A 25,794-nucleotide genomic window follows, 5' to 3' on the forward strand; every position below is an offset into this window, starting at 1 on the left:
CACACCACACCGTGAAGAGGCTACAATGTAGGACTAGTAGATTTAATCCTGGTTTTAATTTACATATAGCAATAAAGGGAAGGGGTAGGATGAAATACCTGCCACTTTGTGAAATCGCGTCATTAATAGCCTTGTTAACTTGTTCGTAGTTGTAATTTTGGTCACTTGCATGTTTCCACATATGAGACTTCAAAGAAGGAGGATGGCTACACACATACCCACACAGAGAGCATCTGGAAGACAAGCAGGCAAGGGAAAATCAGAACGGTCCCATAACATCAGTGAAAATTATCATGATTCTGTAACAATTATTATAGCCCTTCCTCCGAACCCTTATTAGACATACTGTATTTCACTGAATCTAAGATGTTACTGATTCTAAGAGGTACACTGATTTCAGAGAAGTCCTAGAATGGAAGTCCTGCAATCAATGAAAGAAGGTCTTTTATACTGTAAAGAATTAGTAAGAATCAAGACAAACATTCCAGATTACTTTAGCTATTACAATATTTGGAAAGATTTTTAATGTAGTAATAGGCAAAATATTTGCTCTAAATTATTTAATCATACACACAAAGAAAAACTTACACAATTAATACTTTGTACCACTCTACTACTTAATTGAGAAAGCAAAAAGGAACGAAATGATTTTCAACATGAACTCTGCACTCTTTATAGACCCAGAAAAAATGGAAGCAGTCGTCTTGAAAAAGCTTCAGCAATTTAGATTTCATAAACAAATAATAATCTTAAAAAGTTTCTATTAGAAAACATAATTGTTCCACATAGTTGAGTACACTTGGTAAAATCTGAACTTAACAATGAAACATTTTTAGAAAAATTAATAAGACTTTATTTTTTAGATGCCTTTAGGTTTACAGAAAAAACTGGCCAGATAGAACTGAGTCCTCATATAACCCCTCCTCCTCTGCACCCAATTCCTCCCATTATTAACATCAGTGTGCTGTATTTGTTATAAATGATGAATCTATATTGATACATTTTTATTAACAAAAGTCCATAGTTCACATTAGGGTCCACTATTTGTGTTGTACAATTCTGTGGGTTTTTTTTTTGTTGTTGTTGTTGCTTGAGACAGAGTCTTGCTCTGTCTCCCAGGCTGGAGTGCAGTCTTGCTCTGTCGTGATCTTGGCTCACTGCAACCTCTGCCTCCTGGGTTCAAGCAATTCTCTTGCCTCAGCCTCCTGAGTAGCTGGGATTACAGGCATACACTTCCACACCTGGCTAATTTTTATATTTTTGGTAGAGATGGGGTTTCACTATGTTGTCCAGGCTGGTCTTGAACTCCTGGCCTCAAGTGATCCACCCGCCTCCCAAAGTGCTGAGATTACAGGTGTGAGCCACCATGCCCAGCCAATTCTGTGTTTTGACAAAGGCATAATGCCATGAATCCACCATTCCAGTGTCATACGAACAGTTTCACTGCCCTAAAAATGCCCTGTACTCCACCTTTTCATCCTTCCTTCCTGCCCCTGAATCCCTGGCAACCACTGATCTTTTTATTGACTCCAAGTTTTGCCTTTCCCAGAAGATCACATAATTGGAATCATAGCAATATGCATGTATGGTTTTTACATGTCTTTCAGGGCTTGATCATTCTTATTGCTGAATAATATTACATTGTGTGGATGTATCATAGTTTGTTTGTTCACTCACCTGCTGAACAGTATCTTGGTTGCTTCCAGTTTTTTGCAATTACGAATAATTGCTGATATGAACGTTCATGTGCAAAGTTGTTCTGTTTTGCTTTTGAGACTGGGCCTTACTCTGTTGCCCAGGCTGGAGTACAGTGGCATGACCATAGCTCACTGCAGTCTCAAACTCCTGGGCTCAAGCAATCCTCCTGCCTCAGCTTCCCAGCAAGCTCAGGTTTTTATAAGGAAAGCCCAAGTTTTTATAAGGATAAAAGTTGTCATCATTTGGGCAAATACTTAGGAGCATAATTGCTGGGTCGTATTGTAAAGCTGTCATCTTTTTAGGAAACTGCAAATGCACTTTTCCAAAGACATTTTTGTTAAATACTTAATTACAAACCTAACAAATCAGATAACTTACCTGAACTCTTTCCTACACCAATAAGAGACACAGTCAGCAATAACGAGGCACAAAGAAAATCAAACGGCATAGGAGTAAATAAAACAATTAAATACGGTCAAAGACTAAACTCTTTTTCTGACCCACCTCCAATTTAACTTTGTGATAGCATGCAGCAGTATTCTTTTATCACACACTCTGAGGAATCAGGTCCAAGGCCAAAGGTCTCTGATCTCAAGAAATACCAGCCCACTTACAGGCAATACACTGGCAGTTAGTTCTTTTTTTTTTGAGATAGGGTCTTGCTCTGTTGCCCAGGCTTGAGTGCAGTAGTGGAATCATGGCTCACTGCAGCCTTGGCCTCCTGGACTCAAGTGATCCTCCTACCTCATACTCCCTAAGTGCTAGGATTACAGGCATGAGCTACCATACCCGGCCTAAATAGGCAATTCTTGATAGAACTTCTAATAAATTCAACTATATGAAAAGATATTCAATCTCACTAACAATCAAGGAAATGTATCACACCCCTCAGACTGGCAAAGATAAGTAAGTCTGATAAAATGTGGAATCTGATAAATCTGGTAAGATTTTTCACAGATGTGGAAAAATGGAAATGTACAAATTTTATGTATGGCACTCTGAAGAGCAATTTGGCAATATCTATTAAGGCTGAAGTGGCACACACCTGTGGCCCCACAATTCTGGTGTTCACAAGGAAACACATACAAGAATCATCCTAGCCATGAACACCAAAAAAGGATACAACCCACAACCACTGTTCTTCCACAAGGATATGAAAACAAATTGGTTTATTTTCGTATAGTGGAATGTTATAATGTGGAAAAAAAAAACAAAAAACCCCATGAGATCTACACTTAGCACCAGAAACCAATGTCAATAATGATCAGTGAAAAGAAAAATAAAAATATCTGTTAGGCTTTTAATTTAAATAAATTGTTAAAACACCAAAACCAACAGAATGTATTGCTTAATATATCCATATATATGTATATACACATACATATGTTATATACATAGAAAAGTTATTCACGAATACCTGCAATGATACATATCACTATCAAGACAATGGGTTACCTCTCAGGAGGAAGGGGTGAAGAAGTAAGAAAGTGAGGCTTTAGCTATATATACAATGTTTTATTTCTTCAAAATGTGGTAAAATGTTTGACATTTCATTATTTAAATATTAAAAAAATTGTTCCCCCATTCTCTTTAAGCTTTTACAGCCTGCATTCTCCTTAAGACTTTATTACAGCTGGCATAATAAAACAAACAAAATCACTACATTTTATTCTTGGTTATCTACAAAAAAAACCTAACCTTAATTCATTTTATTTTGCCCTTTTATATCTGAGATGCAGCAATTTTTTGATAAACCTCAATAAATCTTTAAGGGAATCTTCACTAACATCTTTATCAGAGGGTGGGCAGCTGGCAACTTCTCCACCCCCAAGCCATTAAACTCAGTGTCTGTATCTGTGACTGTCACACTGTCACACGGTGTGGTGTGTGGTGGTGGTGGTTACAGTCCCCTGCTCAAATGTCTCTGGATCAGTTGCTTGAGAAGGGCAACTGCCCTGCACCATGATGGTTGGGCACTCAGCTCGTTGCCAGCCAAGAGATGCCCACTCCCTTCTGCCTAGTGCCTCTACCAAGGTGCCTTTACATATGTCGGGCTCTCATACGTTAATTTTTATGTTATGCAAAGGGGAAACAGACATGAAATGCCGGCTCTTCAGACACTCGCCTCCTCACTTTCACTCAGACTGTGGTCCCGGGGCCTCACCAGAAAATTCTTTATCTGGAATGATCCCCCAGTGATAAGTCAGACTTATGCAACAAGAATTTCATACTTTTGAGAAAACTGGGTCAGAAAGTAAATGCCAGAAATCTCAAATTTATCCTATAGAACATCTCTAATGTTATTCCAACCTTTTAAAAATAAGTGATGAACTATTGTTTACTGTTTTACTTAAAATAAAGCTTCTAATTTTAGAATAGTTACAGATACAGATACAGATATATAGAAAAGTTATTTCCCTTACTGTTAACATGTTACATTCCTGGGGTACATCTGCCATAAATCAGGAGCCAATGTTCCTTACCTCATTATTAACTGAAGTCCACGCTTTATTCGGATTTCTCTGGTTTGTACTTAACATCCTGTTTCTGTTCCATGACCCCATCCAGGACAACATGGCTTTTAGTCCTCACCTCTCCTTAGGATCTTCTAGACTGCAATTATTTCTCCTACTTGCCTTGTCTCTTTGAGACGGAGTTTCACTCTGGGGCCCAGGCTGGAGTGCAGTGGTGTGGTCTCGGCAAACTGCAACCTCCGCCTCCCAGGTTCAAGTGATTCTCCTGCCTCAGCCTCCTGAGTAGCTGGGATTACAGGCGTGCGCCACCACGCCTGGCTAATTTTTGCATTTTTAGTAGAGATGGGGTTTCGTCATGTTAGCCAGGCTGGTTTCTAACTCCTGACCTCAGGTGATCCGCCTGCCTCAGCCTCTCAAAGTACTGGGATTACAGGCACTGAGCCACCAAGCCCAGCCAACTTGCCTTGTTTTTAACGCCCTTGACGTATCTGAGGAACATGGATCAGATATTTTGTAAAATGTCCCTCAAGTTGGGGCTGTCTGCTGTTTTTTTTCATGGTTAGACCGAGCTGATGGGTTCTTGGGAGAAAGGCCACAAAGGAAAAGGGCCATCCTCCCCACATCCCACTCTCAGGAGAACTCGCCCCTGACCTTCCTCCCCTGGCTGAGGTCAGGTTTCTCCAGGGTCAAGTTCCTCTTTCTCAACCCTGTTTCCATAGCGTACCACTGGAAAGGGGGTCACTGAGTGCAGCCCACACTTAAGAGCTGGGATGATCAACTGCCTCCTTGAGGGAGGGGTATCTATGTCAACTACGTGGAATTCTTCTGCACGGGATGTGTCTATTCTCACCCACCTATTCAACCATTTATATACATCAGTATGGACACGTGGTTATTTTATACTTTGGGATGTGGGCGGCAAGCCACCTAGGTGCCGAGGCAAGAGACCGAGGGCACGAGCTGTTCCAGTATAATAAAATATATAAAACAACAAGAGTTATACTAGATATAGATCATAGATATGATTATACATGAATATCATTAATCATTAGTTTGTAGCAATTACTCTTTATTCCAATATTATTATAATCTTTGCTCTATAATCATAACCCAGGAAAAAACAGGCCATATAGAGATAGGAGTGGAAGGGACATAGTGAGAAGTGACCAGAAGACAAGTGTGCGAGCCTTGTTACACCCGGGCAGGGCCACCAGAGGGCTCCTTGGTCTAGCGGTAATGGCAGCATCTGGGAAGATGCCCGTTGCCAAGCAGACCATGGTCTAGCGGTAGAATCAGTGTCAAGGAAAAACACTCGCTACTTAGCAGACTGGGAAAGAGAGTCTCCCTTTCCCCAGGGGAGTTTAGAGAAGACTCTGCTCCTCCACCTCTTGTGGAGGGTCTGACATGAGTCAGGCCCGCCCGCAGTTATCTGGAGGCCTGTCTCCCTGTGATGCTGTGCTTCAGTGATCACGCTCCTAGTCTGCTTTCATGTTCCATCCTGTACACCTGGCTCTGCCTTTTAGATAACAGTAGCAAAATTAGTGAAAGTACTAAAAGTCTCTGATATGCAGAAATAATGGTGTAAGCTGTCTCTCTCTCTCTCCCTCTGCCTCGGCTGCCAGGCAGGGAAGGGCCCCCTGTCCAGTGGACACGTGACCCACGTGACCTTACCTATCACTGGAGATGACTCACACTCCTTACCCTGCCCCTTTGTCTTGTATCCAATAAATATCAGTGCAGCCTGGCATTTGGGGCCACTACTGGTCTCCGCGTCTTGGTGGTAGTGGTCCCGCAGGCCCAGCTGTCTTTTATCTTTTTGTCTTGTGTCTTTATTTCTACAAGCTCTCGTCTCCACATACGGGGAGAAAAACCCACCGACCCTGTGGGGCTCGTCCCTACATTGGTGCAAATTCTGTATTGCACTATTTATTTTGTTGCTCAAACTCCTCCAGCCTTGCCCCCTGGGCCTCTGTGGTTGGCTCCCATGTCCTGCTGCCACACCTCAAGTTTTGTTTCTTAAGCACTTCCTTACTTGCTGGACCTGAGATGCTCCAGGATCACTTTGCATATTCCCCACCACAGTCCTAGACTAGACTGATAATTTCTCCAGTTCTTTTTATTGGAGAAAGGTATCAGAAACCAAGATTTGGGTGACAGGTGAACTGCTTTAATTTTGTAAATAACTTTTTTCCTGATTTCAAAAATTCACTGTAGAAAATTAGAAATATACAGGAAAAAAAAAAGAAAATAAAAATCACTCATAGCCTTATCACTAGATATAACCATTATTATTATTTTGATGTCTATTTTCCAGTATTTAAAAATACATATATTTTTATAAAATTGGAATTATGGAAGGCTACTGTTATAATTTAAACTTTCTACAATAAAGTATTTAATGACTACAATAAGCTGCCTAGCATTTCACATTGGATGGAATTGGTGGAATTCCATTTAATTCTCTATTGTTTTATGCAGAATATATAATTCTGACAATGGACAATCATCTTTGTATAAAAATTTTAGGCACTTAAAGCTTCTGAGAACACCGTCTATAAACTTTAATTTGTGCACCAGTATGTGCTCATTCTTTTAGGGGAGGCTTTTTCTAGGAATACAGACAGTTCAGTATTAGGAGCTTCATTATTATGAGTCACCATTTGAAAGGACTGGAATCAAAAAGGCATATTTTCATTGGTGTTGCTGAGACTAAATCTAAAAAAAATCAACATTCATTTTTAAATTTCTGATTATGGAAATCGTTAAACAAAGAGAAAATTATAAATAAAAATGTGATGAATCCGTACCATCCAGTTTCAATAACTGATTGTCGGCATTTTGCTAATCTTGTTTCATGTATTCTAACTTAAAGTTGCCTGATTTTTGCAGACATGTCTTATTCAAATTAGGATCCAAATGAGATCTACATTTCATATTTGGTTGGTAATTCTCTTAAGTCTCTTTTCATCTATAATATCTCTTCTTTCTTTCCTATCAGCCTTCATGCATGTATCTGTTGAAGCTATCAGGCCATCTGTCTTGCAGAATCTCTCACAGCATGGACTACACTGAGGACTTTCTGGTGATGTCGTTTATCATGTCCCTGTGCCCTTCATGTTTCTTGTGAACTGGGAGTGAGATCTAGAAAAGAGTTTCTCGGTCTCTGCATTCCTGACATTTGGGGCTAGGTAATTCTTCACTGTGGCGGCTGTCTGGGGCACTGCAGGTTGTCCAGCAGCATCCCTGGCCTCTACTCACTGAATGCCAGTAGCGCTTTCTCCCTCAGTTGTGACAAACGCAGTAATGTCTCCAGACATTGGCAAATGTCCTCTGAGGGGGCAAAAGCCCTTAGTTGGGAACCAATGATCTACACGTTTCATTAGATCCAAGGTCATATTTAATTTTTTTTTTTTTTTTACAAATATATTCCATGGGTATAGCTGTGTTATTTCCTACTGTCATACTCAGGAGGCACTTAAATCAAACCAACAGCACCTAACCCAATATACATTCTTAATAAAACTTCTCTACAAAATAAGGTAGATGGATAATTCTTCAATATCATAAAAATATAACTTTCTCAATTCCAAAACTAGTATCAAGCTTAATTAGGAAACACCAGAAGCATTTCCATTAAGTTCAAGAACAGAACAAGGACATTTACTATCCCCACTGCTATGCAGTGTTGTGGAGGTACCAGCTAGGACAATCAGACAAGAGAAAGAAAGAAGAGGTATAGGCCAAGCGTGGTGGCTCATGCCTGTAATCCTAGCACTTTGGGAAGCTGAGGTGGGCGGATCACCTGAGGTCGTGAGTTTGAGACCAGCCTGGCCAACATGGTAAAACAATGTCTCTACCAAAAATACAAAAATTAGCCATGCGTGGTGGCGGGTGCCTGTAATCCCAGCTACTCAGGAGGCTGAGGCATGAGAATCTCTTGAACCCGGGAGGCATAGGTTGCAGTGAGCTAAGATCACACCACCGCACCACTGCACTCCAGCCTGGGTGACAGCACAAGACTCTGTCTCAAGAAAAAAAAAAAAAAAAAAAAGAAAGAAAAGCTATAAATAGAAAGGAAAGTATGAGAAAATGATTTGCAGATAATATAATGATATACCTTAACAATCCAATAGAAAATTAAAAACTGTTACAAATAACAACTCAATAAAGCCACAAAACTAACATTCCGTCCAGATCAACAACTTTCTTATATGGAAACAATATTAAAATGCTAGCAAAATGCTAGCAAGAAGGAAAAAACAATTTATAATAGCAATGGAAAAAATAAAATATACAAGAACAAGCCCAACAATGAGTGAGTGAGTATGTGTGTGTGTGTGTGTGTGGGGGGGGGGGGTCCCTGCTTTGCACGGTTCCGAGCTGCATGAATTTCAGTTACTATGGCTTAGTTAAACATTATCAATCCCCCAACAGCATGGTTCAAATTTCAGTTATTAACTACCATGGGAATACGAACTGTGAGTAACTGCAGAGAACAAACTTCACTGGCAGCTCTTCAGTCTACTATGTAAACAGAGATGCATCATGCCCAGTGATCAAGCAAGCCTTTCAAAGCTGGTGACTGGTCATTGTGCTATGCAGTTCACTTCCTGACAGCAAAACATGTAGTTATGCTGCATCCTTATCTCCCAACACTAAACCTGCAGGACATGTTACGAAAATGGATAGTCACAAGAGAGGAACTGGCCAACAAAATCGAAGTGCAGCAAAAATCCACGAAGTGATAATGCTGGAAGCAAAATTAGACATACATGTAAATGAATTCTAGAACAAATAAATAATTGGCCACAGGACATGTTGACACTGCTGCCACTGAAGAAAACTTGGGATATGCAGCCAGAAGATCTTAGTGAAAGTGAATTTAACGACAAGGTATGTAGTTCCTGAAGGAAGTTATGGCGGCCAAAAAGTTTGCATTAAAGGAACTCTTGGAGACATTTCATGATGATGACAATTACTTAGAAAGGACAACTGACCACTTGCCAAAGGCATAGGAAAGATGCTCATTCTAGACTGCAAAGGATACAATGAGAAGGCAAGTACTGTTCAAACCACTCGATAAGTCTCTTACAAAGAGACAAAACATTTTATTTTTCAAAGTTCCTAAGTTTTAAATTATAGTGTGATATGATCTGAATTTACGTGACCCCCCCTGGCCTCCAAAATTCCTATGTGGAAACTTAACCTCCAAAGGGATAGTATTAAGAGGTGGGGCCTTTGGAAGGTGACTAGGTCATGAGGGCAGAGGCCTTGTGAATGTGAGTAGTATGATCTGAATGTACGTGCCCCCCCCCGAAATTCCTATGTGGAAACTTAATCCCCAAAGGGATATTAAGAGGTGGGGACTTTGGAAAGTGACTAGGTCATGAGGGCAGAGGCCTTGTGAATAGGATTAATGCCCTTATAAAAGAGGTTTAAGGGAGCTTTATCGCCCCTTCCAGCATGTCAGGATGCTGCAAAAAGGTGTTATTTATGAAGTAGGGAACAGGCCCTCATCAGACACCAAAGCTGCTGACACCCTGAGTTTGGACTTCCCAGCCTCCAGAACTGTGAGCAACACATTTCTGTTGTTCATAAATTACTCATTCTAAGGCACTTTGTTATAGCAGCCTGAAGGGACTAAGACACACAGCACCATAGTTTAGATATGGTCTGTTTGTCAACACCAAAACTAACGTTGAAATTTGATCCCCAATGTGGCTGTACTGGGAGGCAGGGCCTAGTGGGAGGTTTCTGTGTTTGGGCGTGGATCCCTCATGAACGGGATGTTGGTGTTGTTCTCTCAGTGGTGGGTGAGTTCCTGCTCTTCCAAGACTGGACTGGTTCTCAGAACGAATTAGTTCTCTTGAGGGTGGGGTGTTATGAAACCAGGACACCCCTCAGTTCTTCTATTCTTCGCATGTGTCCCCCCCTTTTCTGACCTTCTCTGCCATGTTGTGACGTAGCACAAAAACCTTCACCAGAAGCCAGGGCCAGGCCCTCAAACTTTTCGGCCTGCAGAACTGACAGCTGAAAAAAACGCCTTTTCTTCATGTGGAGAGTTGTGGGTTATCTGGTTTCCCATGCTATCAGAGCCCCTTGCTTATGGATTGTTAGTTTAAATTACTGAGCCAATTCCTGTCCACTCAACTGGTCAGCAAACACTATCTCTTTATTTAAACCCTTTTCTGATTATATAATCTATATTCCTTGCACAAAAATGGAATATAGGCAAGTATAAAGACAAATTCTAAAAAATTACTTGCATAGCTTCCTGGTCTTTTTTAATGTACATATGTAGATCTGAAGCAAAAGTAGAATCATACTATAGATTTTTAATCCTACTTTTGACAACGTTCCATGAGTATTTTCTCAAGTTAAAAATTATGCATTTTCAATGGGGTATAAAGTTCCATCCTATGAAAATATTGTAATTTAACTACTCTTCTAAGTAGCATAGAGCTAGAATGTTTTTGATCTTTTTGACATTATAAACAATGCTATAACAAATTATCTTGTACATCAATATAAATGCATTGTAGATTATTCTTTAGGATAGAGTTCATTTCCCCCACAAGACTCTTTAAGAATAATAAAGAATGGTCTGGGTGCGGTGGCTCATTCCTGTAATCCCAGCACTTTGGGAGGCCGAGGCAGGCGGATCACAAGGTCAGGAGATTGAGACCATCCTGGCTAACATGGTGAAACCCCATCTCTACTAAAAATATAAAAAATTAGCCAGGTATGGTAGTGGGCGCCTGTAATCCCAGCTACTTGGGAGGCTGAGGCAGGAGAATGGCGTGAACCTGGGAGGCAGAGCTTGCAGTGAGCCGAGATCACGCCACTGCACTCTAGCCTGGGCAACAGAGTGAGACTCCATCTCAAAAAAAAAAATAAAAATAATAATAATAATAAACAATTAACACTCCTAGTTGAGACACAGAACATTACCAATATACCTTTGAGACTCCCTGTGTGCCTTCCCTCAATTGCCTCCCCTTCCTTTCCAGGGACAAGAACGTTCCTGGGCTGAGGGGCATAGTCATTTTTTTTTTTTGAGATGGGAGTTTCGCTCTTGTTGCCCAGGCTGGAGTGCAATCGTGCAATCGATCTCGGCTGACCGCAACCTCCCCCTCCCAGGTTCAGGTGATTCTCCTGCCTCAGCCTTCCAAGTAGCTGGGATTACAGGCATGCGCTACCACACCCGGCTAATTTTGTATTTTTAGTAGAGACAGGATTTCTCCATGTTGGTCAGGCTGGTCTCGAACTATTGGCCTCAGGTGATCCACCTGCCTCAGCCTCTCAAAATGCTGGGATTACAGGAGTCAGCCACTGCGCCCGGCTGGGCACAGCCATTTTTAAGGCTCTGATCTATACATGTAGTACCCAGAAAAAGGAGAAACGATAGAAAATATGTTTTGACAGTATGGTAAGGGCATAAAAACAGAAGTGCAGATCCATGAACAGAATAGATGGCCCAGAAATAAATCTAAACATACACAGTCAATGAATATTTGACAAGGGCACCAAGAGGACATAATGGAGAAAGAATAGTCTCTTCAATAAATGGTGCTGGGAATACTGGATATCCACATGCAAAAGGATTAAATTGGACCCATATCTTACATCATCCACAACAATCAACTCAAAATGGATAAAATAGCTGAATGGAATATCAGAAACCATCCAACTCCTAGAAGAGAATACAAGGAAAAATCTCGCTGCAGTGGCAATGATTTTTTGGTTATGATACCAAAAGCTCAGGCTACAAGAGCACAAATAAATAAATGGGACATCAAACCAAAAAACTTCTGCACAGCAAAGAAAACAATCAACAAAATGAAAGAGCAACCTAAGGACTGCAAAAAAAATTTGCAAACCACATATCTGATAAGGGGTTAATATCCAAAATTTATGAAGAACACTTATAACTCAATAGCAGAAGGACAAATAACTCGATTAAAAAATGGGCAAAGGACCTGAACAGTTACTTCTCCAAAGACATAAAAACTGCAACAGTGATATGAAAACGTGCTCAACATCACTAATCATCAGGGAAACACAAATTAAAACCACTACGAAATGACAACCTGTTAGGATGACTATTATCAAAGACAAAAGAGAGAACAAATGTTGGCAAGGGTGTAGGGAAAAGGAAATCCTACTACACTGTTGGTGACAATGTAGATTGGTACGGCCATGAAAAATAGTATGGAGGTTCCTAAAGAAATTAAAAACAGAACTACCACACGACCCAGAAATCCCTCTTCTGTGTAGGAGATGAAATCGCCACCTCACCAGGTATCTGCATTTCCATGTTCAGTGCAGCATTCCTCACAAAAACCAAGGTATGGAAACAACCTAAGTGTCCACTGACGGACAAATGGATAAAGAAAACGTGGCATGTGCACGTGCGCGTGCACACACACACGCACGCACACACACATACACAATCATTCCACCTTAAAAAGGGAGAGCCTGCCTTTTGCCACAACATGGATGGGCCCTCATGCCAACAAGCCAGACACAGACAGACAAATATTGTTCAATCTTACTTAAAAGTCCAATACACACACACACACAGAGAAGGAAGGAGTGGTTACCAGGGGCTGGGGGTGGGGAGAGAGAGAAGATTCCGGCATACAAAGCAGCATGTATGTAGGATGAACTTGTCTAGAGATCTAATACACAGCATGAGGACTGTAATCAAAATGTGCTGTATTAGGAATTTTTGTTAAATAAGTAGATTTTAACTGCTTTTGCCACAAAAAAGTATGTAAGATGATAGATATGCTAATTTGCTTCACTACAGTAACCATTTTACTGTCTATATCCTATACATCATATTGTTAACCTCCAATATATACAATAACATGTATTAGAAAACAAAACAAAAACATAAAGAAAAGAAAGTATGTTTTGAAACAGAGGCTATGTCTAACAAATCATTTCTAACCACCTCACCAACAGACCAGCAACAACCATATTTCCATGTAGGGTAAACTGCTCCTTCCTATCCCACCCCATCCATTGGCCAAAAAAAGGCTTAAACCAAAACGAAACCACACTGACAAAAGAGCACGTTGATCATGACACTACCCGTCACGATTCTGCTTTGCTTCCTTGGTGGAACTGCTGGATGCTCCTGATGACAGAGCCATTTGGGACTCAATTATTCAAGTCTACCAAGGCAAAGTCATACATATGACATGGGGAAAGAAGTGAACACCCTAACAGCGTGATTGCTGTACTCCTAGAGTGGCCTGTAAATATGGCCATTGCTAGATCCAGGCTTTGGAATGTCCAAAGCAGCACAATTTCTATGTTAACCAATAAAACCCGACCCGTATCTGTATAAAAAATGATTTCTTCCCAATGCAAAGAAGCTACTTTGGCAACCCAAAGAAAACCAATGTAGAGACCCAAGGCTTCTTATAACTTGGCTAAAAAGCCTGAGACTGAATTTTTCTACAGACTTTCCCACTGTTAGTAAGTCAGTTACTTTGGTCTCAGTACCCCAAGGAGATAAGGATGCTGGTTTAAAAACCCCCACTTTCCTGGCCTGGGACCAAGGTTAGTTTCCAGGTCAACTGCCTTGAGGGCTTAGATGGAAGAAAGTAGCTGGATGTCCCACAAAATTTGGGGTGACCTGAGTCTGGTTTGAACACATACACAAATATTTCAATAGAAATTTTTGCAATAGGGCTTATGACCTTCATTTTCTATGCTTTTAAAGAAATAACTAAGGCCCCCACAAAACAGCCACTTCAAATTTTGTGATGAACCTGAGAGATCTTTATGCCACTGAGAAAAACAAACTCTTTCAGTTCATCTCTTCAAAACAAAATACATATTTTTTCCTCCTGATGAAACTATCTCCTTCACTATTTTCCTTAAACAAACTGAGGCTTTTTAAAGACTTAAGTTTTTCCCCAAGCCAACACATTGACTAAAGAATCACGATGCCTACAGATGAAAAAAGACTGAAGCCTGTAACTCTGGTGGAAGTGATGGGCTGTGACTGCCAAGGTTAGGTCATAAAAGGCAACACAGCTTTTGCCTACTTTGTATCTAAGAAGCTCATTTTGGGGACTAGCAGACCTGCAAAGTCCACAAGGAGAAATCATGTATGTGTTCCAGCTGAGGCCCAACCAACAGCCAGCACAGCCACCAGCCTGTGCTGAGGCAGCCTTCAGAGAACTGTAACCCCTAGCTGTCTGGGTCACTTCCAGCCTTCAAGCCTTCCCTGATGAGATCCCAGACTGTATGGGACAGAGACAAGCTGTCTCTACTGTGTCCTTTCCAAATTCCTGACTGACCCATAGAATCCCTGAGCATAATGAAATTGCTTCTGTTTCACACCCTGATTTGGCGTGGGCTGCTGGCATGCAGCAGCAGTACACTTCATAAAGAAATCTCCCTGGTGTAGCACAGACAGGCAGGATGACACAGTTATTAGGAGCAAGAGTTCAGGCCCTGGCTCTGAGACATGGGGAACCGTTATTTAAGTTAGCCCAGCCTCTGTTTCCATGTCTACAAAATTGGGGTAGTAACATTCCTAAGTACTGGGCTGCTGTGAGGACTGAACTGACACGTATTAAATGCTTAGCACACCAGGCCTGGCCCACAAACAGTCTTCTCAAAAATACCAGCTATTATCATCATTTCTAATAAACTTATATTTATACAAATCCCATACAATAACTGACTATGCTGAGAGACAACCTTATCATTTCCATTCCAAACTGTCATTCCCCCTGCTGAAAGCCTTTCTGGAATGTTTTCTGTTTAGATTTATTTTTAGCTTTAGTGCCATATTAGTAAATGAGGCTCAGTAATACCTAAGCACACATAGTTGATGCGCCATCCCTGAAAATCAGCACACATTTTTATTTCTGTACCATCATCTACCTTACTCAACAGACTATTTCAAAAAATCAAAACTAGTTTCAGAATATAAGAACACAAAAGTCCTAAACACAAAGAAAAAGATTAATACATTTGATTATATTAAACTGGAAATGTCTGTTCATCAAAAGACATCATTGAGAAAATAGAAAGGCAAGCCATAGTTAGATGACATCTGCAATATGCCCCACAAAGGCCTTGTACTCAGAACACATGAAGAGCTCCTGCACATCAATAAGAAAACAGCAGATGATATAGTTTGGATATTTGTCCTTCCAAATTTCATGTCGAAATTTGATCCCCAATGTTGGAGGTAAAGCCTGGGGAGAGGCAACTGGGTCATGGGGACGGATCCCTTATGAATGGCTTGGTGTAGTTATATTCATGAATAATGAGTTCTCTCTCTGTTACTGCAAGATCTGACTGTTAAGAAGAGCCTGTACCTCCTCCCCTCTCTCTTGCTCCATGTCTCACAATGTGACATATCTGCTCCCGCTTCACCTCTGTCATGACTGGAAGCCTCCTGAGGCCCTCATCAGAAGCAGAGGACAGCCTGCAGAACCATGAGCCAAATAGACCTCTTCTTTATAAATTACCCACCCTCAGATATTCCCTTATAACAATGCTAAACTAATACAATAGACAATGCAAAAAAGAAGTGGGCAATAATAGCCCATAAACAAATGAAAACATGCTCAAACTCAGAAATCATCAGGGAAATGCAAACAAAGCACAATACTACTATACATCTACCAAAACAATAAAGATTAAAGACTGACAGCACAAAGTGCTGGTGAGGATGTGAATAGGTACAACCATTTTGGAAAACTGTTGACACTGTCTACCAAAGCTGAATACATATACATGTCCAATTACCAAGAAATTCCACCCCTAGGTATAAACCCAATGGAAATGGACTCATTTCATATATGTGCCCAAAAACATGTAAAAGAATGTTCAAAATGTTATCAGATCATATCAGGGAGGAAAACCTTGCAATAACCCAAATGTCTATCCACAGAACAATGAATAAATGGTGGTGGTCTTAACAGTGGAATACTATGTAACAATGAAATGCAATTGTGCTAGGTGGAACTATACAGACACACACACACACACACACACACACACGTTGAGTAAAAAAATCTGAACATAAAGTAGAATATGTACTGTATGATTCCATTTTTATTAAGTTCAGAAACAGAAAAAACTAATTGATAATGTTAGAAGTCAAGATAGTGGTTACCAGAAAGAGGGGAGGGGTGGTTAATGACTGGAAAGCCCATGAAGGGGTGCTGCTGAAGGGCTCATAATGGTTTGTGTTACAAGCACGAGTTTAATTTGTGATTATTCATCAGCTGTACCTTTGTGATTTATGCAATTTTCAGGAGGCATGGTAACACCAATTATAAAATCTATTTAAAAAATTTAGAGGGAGGGAGGGAGAGAGAGACTTAAGATACTCTCTTCATAGAGTGGCTGGACCTTGTTTTGTTCTCAATATGAAAAAGCTACCTCCAAAAGTATGTTTTGAAACAATTAGGGGAAAATGGGTATTTTTGGACTGGGTATTAAAAAAAAATCATCTTATATTATTTGGGCAGCTATTCTACTTAAGGAAGAAAAGGCATAATGATACCACTACACATTTATTTTCAAGCATAAACTTATACAAAAAGCTTATAGAATCAGACCCATTTTACAGATGGGAAAAATTGAGGGATATGGATTACTATCAGTCAACATTTACCAAGCACCTACTATGTCCCGGGCTGTGTGTGGAGTACTTGAGCCCAAAGCCCATGTACTTCCCTTGAAATCATGCTGTCCCCCTGCCACAGTGTAGTTTCAGAACCTAAGCACAGTACAGTTGTGTTTCTAAGGGAAAATGGGTTCCATGCCATATGGTTAAAAAGAAACTGATACTCTTAGGACAACGTTTTGTTCTCCCATCTTGTTCTCTACAAAAGTGGTACAGGGAGATGTAAATCAGGGCAGGTCCAGCAGTGCAATATTAAACTAAACCAAGGACCATCTAATATCAAAAATTTTGAGTGGAAATTTTCAGTAAAACTTTGGGGTCAATGTTATAAATGTCAGGTATAATCTCTCACCTTATACAAAAATCAACTCAAGATGGATTAAGGACTTAAACCTAAGACCTGAAACTACAAAAATTCTAGAAGATAACACTGGAAAAACTCTTCTAGACACTGGCTTAGGCAAGGATTTCATGGCCAAAAACCCAAAAGCAATTGCAATAAAAACAAAGATAAATAGCTGTATCTCATTAAACTAAAGAGCTTTAGCAAGGCAAAAGGAACAGTCAGCAGAGTACACAGACAACCCACAGAGTGGGTGAAAATCTTCACAATCTACACATCTGACAAAGGACTAATATCCAGAATCTACAATGAACTCAAATCAGTAGGAAAAAAACAATCAATCCCATCAAAAAGTGGGCTAAGGACATAAATAGACAATTCTTAAAAGAAGATACACAAATGGCCAACAAACATGAAAAAATCATTAATGATCAGGGAAATGCAAATCAAATGCAACATCACTAATGATCAAGGAAATGCAAATCAAAACCACAGTGTGATACCACCTTACTCCTGTAAGAATGGCCATAATCAAAGAATCAATAAACAGCAGATGTTGGTGTGGATGTGGCGATAAGGACCACTTCTACATTGCTGATGGGAACGTAAACTAGTACAGCCACTATGGAACAGTGTAGAGATTCCTTAAAGAACTAAAAGTAGAACTACCATTTGATCCAGCAATCCCAGGAAAAGAAGTCATTATTTGAAAAAGATGCTTGCACATGCGAGTTTATAGCAGCACAATTCACAATAGCAAAATCGTGGAACCAACCCAAATGCCCATCAATCAACAAGTGGATAAAGAACTCTGATATATATATATATATAATGATGGAATACTACTCAGCCATAAAAAGGAATGAATTAACAGCATTTGCAGTGACCTGGATGAGATTAGAGACTATTATTCTAAGTGATGTAACTCAGGAATGGAAAACCAAACATCGTATGTTCTCACTGATACGTGGGACCTAAGCTATGAGGACACAAAGGCATGAGAATGATAAAATGGACTTTGGGGACTTGGGGGGAAAGAGTGGGAGGAGCGCAAGGGATAAAAGACAACAAATATGGTGCTGTGTATACTGCTCGGGTGATGGGTGCACCAGGTTCTCACAAATCACCACTAAAGAACTTACTCATGTAACCAAATACCACCTGTACCCCAACAACTTATGGAAAAATAAAATTTAAAAAAGAAAAAAATGTCAGGTATAACTATAATTGGTATATGGTTTACACAGAATAAAAACAAAGTTATTAATAGCTGCATTGGTAAGGACTGGGATGGAATGATGTCATTTTAATCTTTCCCTGTCCTTCCACAGGAATGGAAAACAGCTCTCTTTTTTTCTGGGTAAGAACAGGGCTTCTGAGATAATCTGACAACTTCATGAGCAGAAAATGGGAACAAGCCCCTTCAATGCACCAAGTAACATGCTGGGTACTTCATAAATATAATCTCACTTAATCTTCACAAAGTCTTATGAGCGGGGAAGTATTCTCCCCAGTTTCGTATGGGAAAAGAGGCTTAGTGTGGCATAACATTCCCAAGGTCACCAGTGGGGCACAGGAAGTGTGTGGTCCAGGCCTGGGATGCTCCCAAGATACTAGAGTGACTCCAAAGCAGCCAGACATAGCATGGGGACCTCAGCAGGGACAGCACTCTGCCTGGGCCCAGCATCTCTCCTGTAAAATGAGCTCTGCCTGCCTACCCTGGCACAGAATTAATTCTTCTTTGTTTCCCTAGTGTTTTAGAGGTCATCAGCCTTTTAGTACTTTTCTTTGGTTAGATAATGAATTATTGGGAAGATAAAAGCTGGGCCCAGTAACTACCAGCTACCACATACTGGCTGTTTATTATGTGCTGGTACCTTATATGGTATTTCATTTCATCCTTACAACCTTAATATCCTCATTCTATTAATGACAAAACCAGCACAGACAGGTGAAACAGTTTGCCCAAGATCACAAATCTCACAAGTGAGAGAGCTCAGATTCAATCCCAGGACTATCTGCCCCCAGAACCAGGGATCCATAAAGCCGTACTGCCCAGACCACAAAGATGGGGTCATTGAAGGACTGGAATGACAGCATAAAAAGCAAAAGCATGAGAAAGGAACAGGTTTCACCACTACAGAAAACTTATTATGTAACAGGCACACTAAAGTAAACAATAAATCTTTTGTGCCCTTGTGCAAAGTTTAGAAATTGTGCAACAAGGCCTTGTAGCTCTTTAAGAACTCATTACTGCTGCTTGTGAGCATGTTTCTTTTTTTTTTTCCCCCATTCCTTTAAACTTTATTTATATGAATAAAAGAACTTGAGACAATTTAGCTCAATTTTAATGTTTCCCAAGCATTATTTTGACCAGGTACCCAGGTTTAAGTTATGAACATTGACAGTGTCCATTATATAACCACACTTGAAGTTATTAAGGACTTAATCATTTTCTAATATTAGCCTATTTTCTACACTGCTTTTCACATATATGCCCATTAACAAATGGAATGTCTGTTACATTTATTGGTTTGTGAATGTTTCTGGAAAACTGCAGTATGTGTGAAGACCAATTTCCATGCTGGCATAGCATGCATCCAAATATTAATGCACAGAGGCACAGAATTAGAGCGACAAGAGAGCATATTCAAACACTAGCACGCCCCATTCCCCTTTTTATTGCTTGTTTGCTTAGTACTTCTTAAAACAAAAAAGACTTGAATTCATCGTTCAACTACCAAAGAAAGAGTAACAGCAGGGCACATACTCAGGGTTCGAATGAAATTGTAAGCACTAGCTGGAGCAAAACAGTAGACATTGGTTTATATTAATATATGTATATATGACCTTATTAACTAAAACTCTTCTCAACCAGGGCCTTCTAAACAAATTGGTAACAACATGATTTATGTTGAAATATACACAAGAAGTAACAGTGTGTTCTTTGGGAATTTAAGAACTCAGACTATCCAAATTTGAATTCAGGTCTGTAGGAAGTGAGAAGCCTGTACTAAGCAACTGTGCTACATTTCTGCTGCAGTTAGATTATTTTGGACAATTATACCTAAACTATCCTTGTTTTCATCCAGCAAAATGTATAGAATACAAACAGGAAAGCATGCCAGCCAGTTAGGGGTTTAATAACACATGATTTTTATTCTCTTGCTCTGAAAACTTATATCAAAAAAAAGAATTTAAGGAAAGTAACTCAAGATTTATGGGCCTCTTGTGCTTTAAAGAAAAAAAAAAGGTACCCACTAATTTGCTCAGATATAGCAGGCTTAATGGTTCTATATTTTCAAGTTTTTAAGAATGGTTTCTAATGTAGGAGAGGGAAAACATCCACTATCCCTTTTCAGAATTTAAATGGAGGGCAGTAAACATTCTTTACACCCAAAACCTATGGCAGCAGTTCAAACTTGACCAAGGTAAATGTAGAATAGAGATGTTCTAAACACAGCTAGGACTCAGCAAGTCTAACACACTAAAGTCATGATTACATTTTAAAAGAAAATGCACAAAAACCAAATAGAAATTTTGATATTTTTTTCATTTGAAGGTAATCTTAATGCTATTAAATTCACAAATGCTAATTTAAATACCCAATCCTATTTATCTAAAACACACATTGCAAACACACAAATTATCTATTCTCTCCACATGTCAGCGCCCATTCATATCATGGTTTGGAAATGGGGAGAATAGATTCCCCTTAAACTGCAAGTCAGCAGGTGTTTCTTTACAGTTAACTTTAGCAACATTCATACAGAGTAGTAATTAACAATGGTCTGTTTTACTTGTTAACTCACAGGGAAACACCTTGGAAACTGCATTTGGTTAAAGTTTCTGTACTAAAATGTAGAAAAACTGAACTACACACTTATTGAAAAGTTAAAAATTCCTTAATTTTCTATTCCTGGTACCACTACCACAATTTACAGGGCAATATACCTGATGTAATGAAAAGAAAAAGAAAAAGACAAAGCTACAACAGAAAAAAGACCTCAGGAATGTACATCTAATTGACACTACATTGCATTAATCAATAGCTGCACTTTTTGCGAACTGTGGCTACGACAGTCTTGAACGAGAAGGGTTCCCTGTTTAAGCTGCAGTAACTTTTCTGACTATGGATCATCGTTCCTTCTGTGGCAGATTTTTACAGTTCCTCTAATGCATTTGGGACGACTGTCACAAAGTAACCTGCAGCTTTCCTGACAACTTCTCGCTCTCTCTCCTGCTAAGAACTGTAGCCCTTTTCTGCTGTTTTTAGAACCTTCTGCTACCATATCCACCACTTCCACCACCAGATCCATAACCACCACCACAGGGACTGCCCGAGCTTCTTCCACCAAAACTGCCCCCTTTCATGGGTCCATAATTTGATTGCTGTTGTCCACTATAATTTCCAAAATCATTATAGTTCCCACCACCACCGTAGTTGCCACCGCCAAAATTTCCTCCTTCATTGTAACCGTCATATCCTCCACCACCTCCACCGTGTCCACCACCTCGGTTTCCACATCCTGGTCCACCACCACCATAGCCCCCTCTACTTCTATAACCAGGACCACCGCCATAGTTGCCACCATCACCTCCAGATCCATTATATCCACCATCACCTCCTCCATAACTACCTCTGCTGCCACCACCTCCACCACCATAGCATCCTCTTCCACCAGAGTTTCCAACTCGGCCAAAATTACCTCCACCACCTCCAAAGCTTCCTGCGCGACCCATAAAATTGCCAGATCCACCTCCACGACCTCTCTGTGATCCTGCAGAGTGCATCTCCTGTTTAGAAAGGGCCTTTTGCACTTCACCATTCTGCCCATTAACAGTGTGGTATTGCTGAACAACAATTTTATCAACTGTATCATGATCATCAAAAGTTACAAAAGCAAATCCTCTCTTTTGTCCACTCTGCCCGTCTTCCAGAACTTCCGTGGTTTCAATCTTGCCATACTTTTCAACGTAGTCTCTCAAATTACATTCTTCTGTATCTTCTTCAATACCACCAACAAAAATTGTTTTCACCGTTAGATGGGCACCAGGCTTTACAGAACCCTCTCCAGAAACCGGTCTCTTTGGTTCCACTACACGCCCATCAACCTTGTGTGGTCGAGCACACATCGCTGCATCCACCTCTTCAACACAAGAATAAGTCACAAAACCAAAGACCCTGGAACGATTTGTTTGGGGGTCTCTCATTACCACACAATCTGTGAGTGTGCCCCATTTCTCAAAATGTTCTCTTAAACTATCATCTGTAGTTTCAAAGCTCAGACCACCAATAAACAGTTTTCTCAACTGCTCTGGTTCCTTTGGATCATGGCCCTCCTCCCCCCGGCAGCGGCGACGACGGCGACTGCCAGAGTCGGGCTGGGGACGACCGGGCGGCGGTTTTACCTCCATTTTGAGACCGGACTCGCCTCTTCCAACTCGAGTTCAATATCGAGCATGTTTCTTAACAAAATGTAGGGAATCAGAAATGCATAGAGTATGGCATGAACTCTGAGAAACCAAGCCCAAACTCTGACCATAAGTGCACCAGGCAACGAAACTGAATGAAGCAGACACGAAATGAGCCAGAGAAACTCCTGTGATCCTTGAATTAAGTCAGACATTATAAAGGCTGAGCTACCAGCTCCACTTAAGGCACACGGTATAGGACAATGAGGAGCAAGTCCTAGAAACATCCTGGAATAGAACATGTTAATCCGTAATGCTCTGCGACCAGAAATCCCATGAAGACAAAGGATGGTGAGTATTTAAAGAAGGTTAAAAGGAGAGCCATGACATCAGAAAACAAGACTTATGAGGAAAAACTGATAATAAATACAAAGAGGGAGATATGACAAAATTGTTTCTAAGGCATAAACACACCAAACCCAGTGACAAAGTGGAGTGTGAATAAATTTGGAAAATAACAGACTGAGAGTTCTCTCATGTTACACAAAGAGGATTCTCACGGGATGTTGCCCGTTGGTAGGAAGACCCTAGGACAACTGCAATGAATTCTATGAATCTGTGAATATTTTAAGAACATAAGAAAACATCCCTGAGACACTGACAGCTATCAAAATGAATCTTTAAGCTGCAAGACTGATCTAATAAAGCAGATCCAGAATGACTAACCTTCAACAGAACCAGAATCACTAACTTTTTTCCTAAGTATTTGAGGGTTTACTTGCTTATTGTTTGTCTACAAGTTCCATGACAGCAAAGATGACGTCTGTTTTGTTATGACTGTAGTCCAAGAATCTAGCACGGCCCCTGGGGCATAATATTTGCTCAATAACTATTTCTCCATGAATGAAAGAACAATCTAATTCTGGACCCAGAGAAATGTTATTTTCTTCTTACTTAAATCACATGAATCTGGCACGGTATGTCTAAATTCAAGGATACCAAAAATATAAAGGCAAAGCTTTCTCCTCCTATCAGGTAAGCTAGTGTTCCCTGTTTCCATCACATTCTCCTAAACATTTCCCAGTACAAATCATGAATGTATATATACTCAGTCCCATCTATTAAATAGACTGATTGGACATGGTGTAACCATGTAATCCCAGCACTTTTGGGAGGCCAAGGTGGGCGGACACTTGAGGCCAGGAGTTCAAGATCTGGCGAAACCCCGTCTCTAATTAGCTAATCATGGCACATGCTTGTGGTCCCAGCTACTCAGGAGGCTGAGGCATGAGAATCACTTGAACCTGGGAGGTGGAGGTTGCCATGAGGTGAGATCACGCCACTGCACTCTAGCCTGGGTGATGACAGAGCGAGACTGTCAAAGAAAAAAAGGAAGGAACGAAGGAAGGAAGGAAGGAGGGAGGGAGGGAAGGAAAGGAAGGAAGGAAAGGGAGGAAAGAAAAGGAGGGGAGGGAAAGGAAGGGAAGGGAAGGGAAGGAAAGGAAGGAAGGAAGGAAGGAAGGAAGGAAGGAAGGAAGGAAGGAGGGAAGGAAGACGCTGAGGAGGACTGAGGCAAGGTCAAACACCTTCCACAGAGTTTTAAGACTCTGTAGGCCGGGCGCGGTGGTTCACACCTGTAATCCCAGCACTTTGGGAGGCCGAGGTGGGTGGATCACAAGGTCAGGAGATCGGGACCACCCTGGCTAACACAGTGAAACCCCATCTCTATTAAAAATACCAAAAAAATTAGCCGGGCGCAGTGGTGGACGCCTGTAGTCCCATCTACTCTGGAGGCTGAGGCAGGAGAATGGCGTGAACCCAGGAGGCGGGGCTTGAAGTGAGCCGAGATTGCGCCACTGCACTCCAGCCTGGGCGACAGAGCGAGACTCCGCCTCAAAACAAAACAAAACAAAAACAAAAAAAAGACTCTGCAAACAGATGTACTGTCTGAAGAGTGATTATAAGTAAGTCTGCTGGTTTGCAAATTAAGCACATATTGAATATTCAAAACCATACACATATCACCACACTATGGGATTAAACAATGACCTTTTATGGCACAATCTGTCGGGTTTTCATTGAGATTAATAGAATAACTTTCCCACACTCACTTGTATCATATCTACAAAATCTGGGGAGAGAGTTAAAACCTGCTAAGTTTTGACAAGGGGGTGAAAGTTCATGCCCATTGCCTAGCACTATCACTGAGAATGCCTATATTTTCTGAAATACATATGTGAATTTGCTTTTGGGAAAAATCAAGTAACGAAATTAAATGACTTATTCTACACATACTAGCTTAATTTTGAAAAATGGACTCTTTCATAGAAAATTTTATTGCCTTTTAAGTTTTAAGGATCTTTTGCTGAATACTGAGTATCTTACTGCCAAATTACTGAAATGAACTCTAAGGCACTGAAAAAGCTATGAAATTTATACCCATATGAAATGAAAACAGAAAATTGACAGATAAAGACAATTTCCTATATATCAACTAGACAAAATGCCTACTGTCCTAAGATTCAAGCTTAAAGTTCACATCTGAACAAACCAAACAAGACTTATAAAACCAGCCAGGTGCAGTGGCTCATGCCTGCAATCCCAGCACTTTGGGAGGCTGATGTGGGAGGATCCCTTGAGGCCAGGAGTTCGAGGCTGCAATGAGCTGTGATCACACCACTGCACTCCAGCCTGGGCAATACAGCAAGACCCTGACCCCAAAAATAAATAAGTAAATATATAAAACAACAAAATATAAAACCAATTCGTAAAAATTTCTTACTTCTTAACCTGTGTTTCAATAAGTGCTATATATTTTTAATTATTTCATTTTATTTCTTTACTATGAAATATTTTAATACAAGCATTAAAATTCTAGAATTATAACACTTACCTGTACGGCTTATCAGAGTTATGGATTCGCCTGTGGTTTCTGACACCAACATATGTTGTACTTGTATAATCACACACATCACATCTATACTGTTTCTGGACTGAAGACTTATTCCCTAGACAAGGTATTTCAGAGTTTTAGTAGCAGGCTTTGACAAGATTCAAATGACAGCATTTACATTCCACTGTAAATGAAAATTTATACCACACAGTTGTATTAATATTTCAGTCATGGCTTTCTCACTGTTTTAACAAGTCTGAAGTAGTTTTATAGGTTTTCCTGCATATACACTATCAGCAGA

General features: G+C 40.3%; 2 protein-coding genes across 7 annotated transcripts in view; both read right to left on the reverse strand.

Annotated features, from left to right (window-relative positions):
• ZNF507 (zinc finger protein 507) overlaps positions 1-25,794 on the reverse strand; it is a 44,659-nt gene that overhangs the window by 4,153 nt on the left and 14,712 nt on the right. For 2 of the 4 annotated variants that reach the window (XM_030820259.1, XM_030820258.1), the window contains 3 exons: positions 25,494-25,608; positions 2,077-2,088; positions 99-233 (listed from right to left, as the gene is read on the reverse strand). In XM_030820259.1, coding sequence (XP_030676119.1) covers positions 99-233; positions 2,077-2,088; positions 25,494-25,608 — 262 coding nt within the window. The remainder of the gene's footprint in view (positions 1-98; positions 234-2,076; positions 2,089-25,493; positions 25,609-25,794) is intronic. The other 2 variants (XM_030820261.1, XM_030820260.1) reach the window with 1 other exon arrangement.
• On the reverse strand, positions 19,477-22,636 carry LOC101179278 (heterogeneous nuclear ribonucleoprotein A3-like). Of its 3 annotated transcripts, none has more exons than XM_030820263.1 (2): positions 22,598-22,636; positions 19,477-22,525 (listed from the first exon to the last, which is right to left on the reverse strand). In XM_030820263.1, the coding sequence occupies exons 1-2, from the start codon at positions 22,601-22,603 to the stop codon at positions 21,458-21,460; spliced, it is 1,074 nt and encodes a 357-aa protein (XP_030676123.1). In that variant the 5' UTR covers positions 22,604-22,636; the 3' UTR covers positions 19,477-21,457. The 3 variants fall into 3 exon arrangements, with proteins under 3 accessions (XP_030676123.1, XP_030676122.1, XP_030676124.1); XM_030820264.1 differs by having other exon boundaries at positions 21,458-21,648; positions 21,778-22,603; XM_030820262.1 differs by having other exon boundaries at positions 19,477-22,603.

The sequence above is a fragment of the Nomascus leucogenys genome, chromosome 10, assembly GCF_006542625.1.
Source record: "Nomascus leucogenys isolate Asia chromosome 10, Asia_NLE_v1, whole genome shotgun sequence".
In the NCBI taxonomy this organism is placed as follows: Eukaryota; Metazoa; Chordata; class Mammalia; order Primates; family Hylobatidae; genus Nomascus; species Nomascus leucogenys.

What these genes read in the sequence shown, in the direction of transcription:
- LOC101179278 (XM_030820262.1), bottom strand. Translation starts at nt 22,603, where the DNA reads ATGGAGGTAAAACCGCCGCCCGGTCGTCCCCAGCCCGACTCTGGCAGT.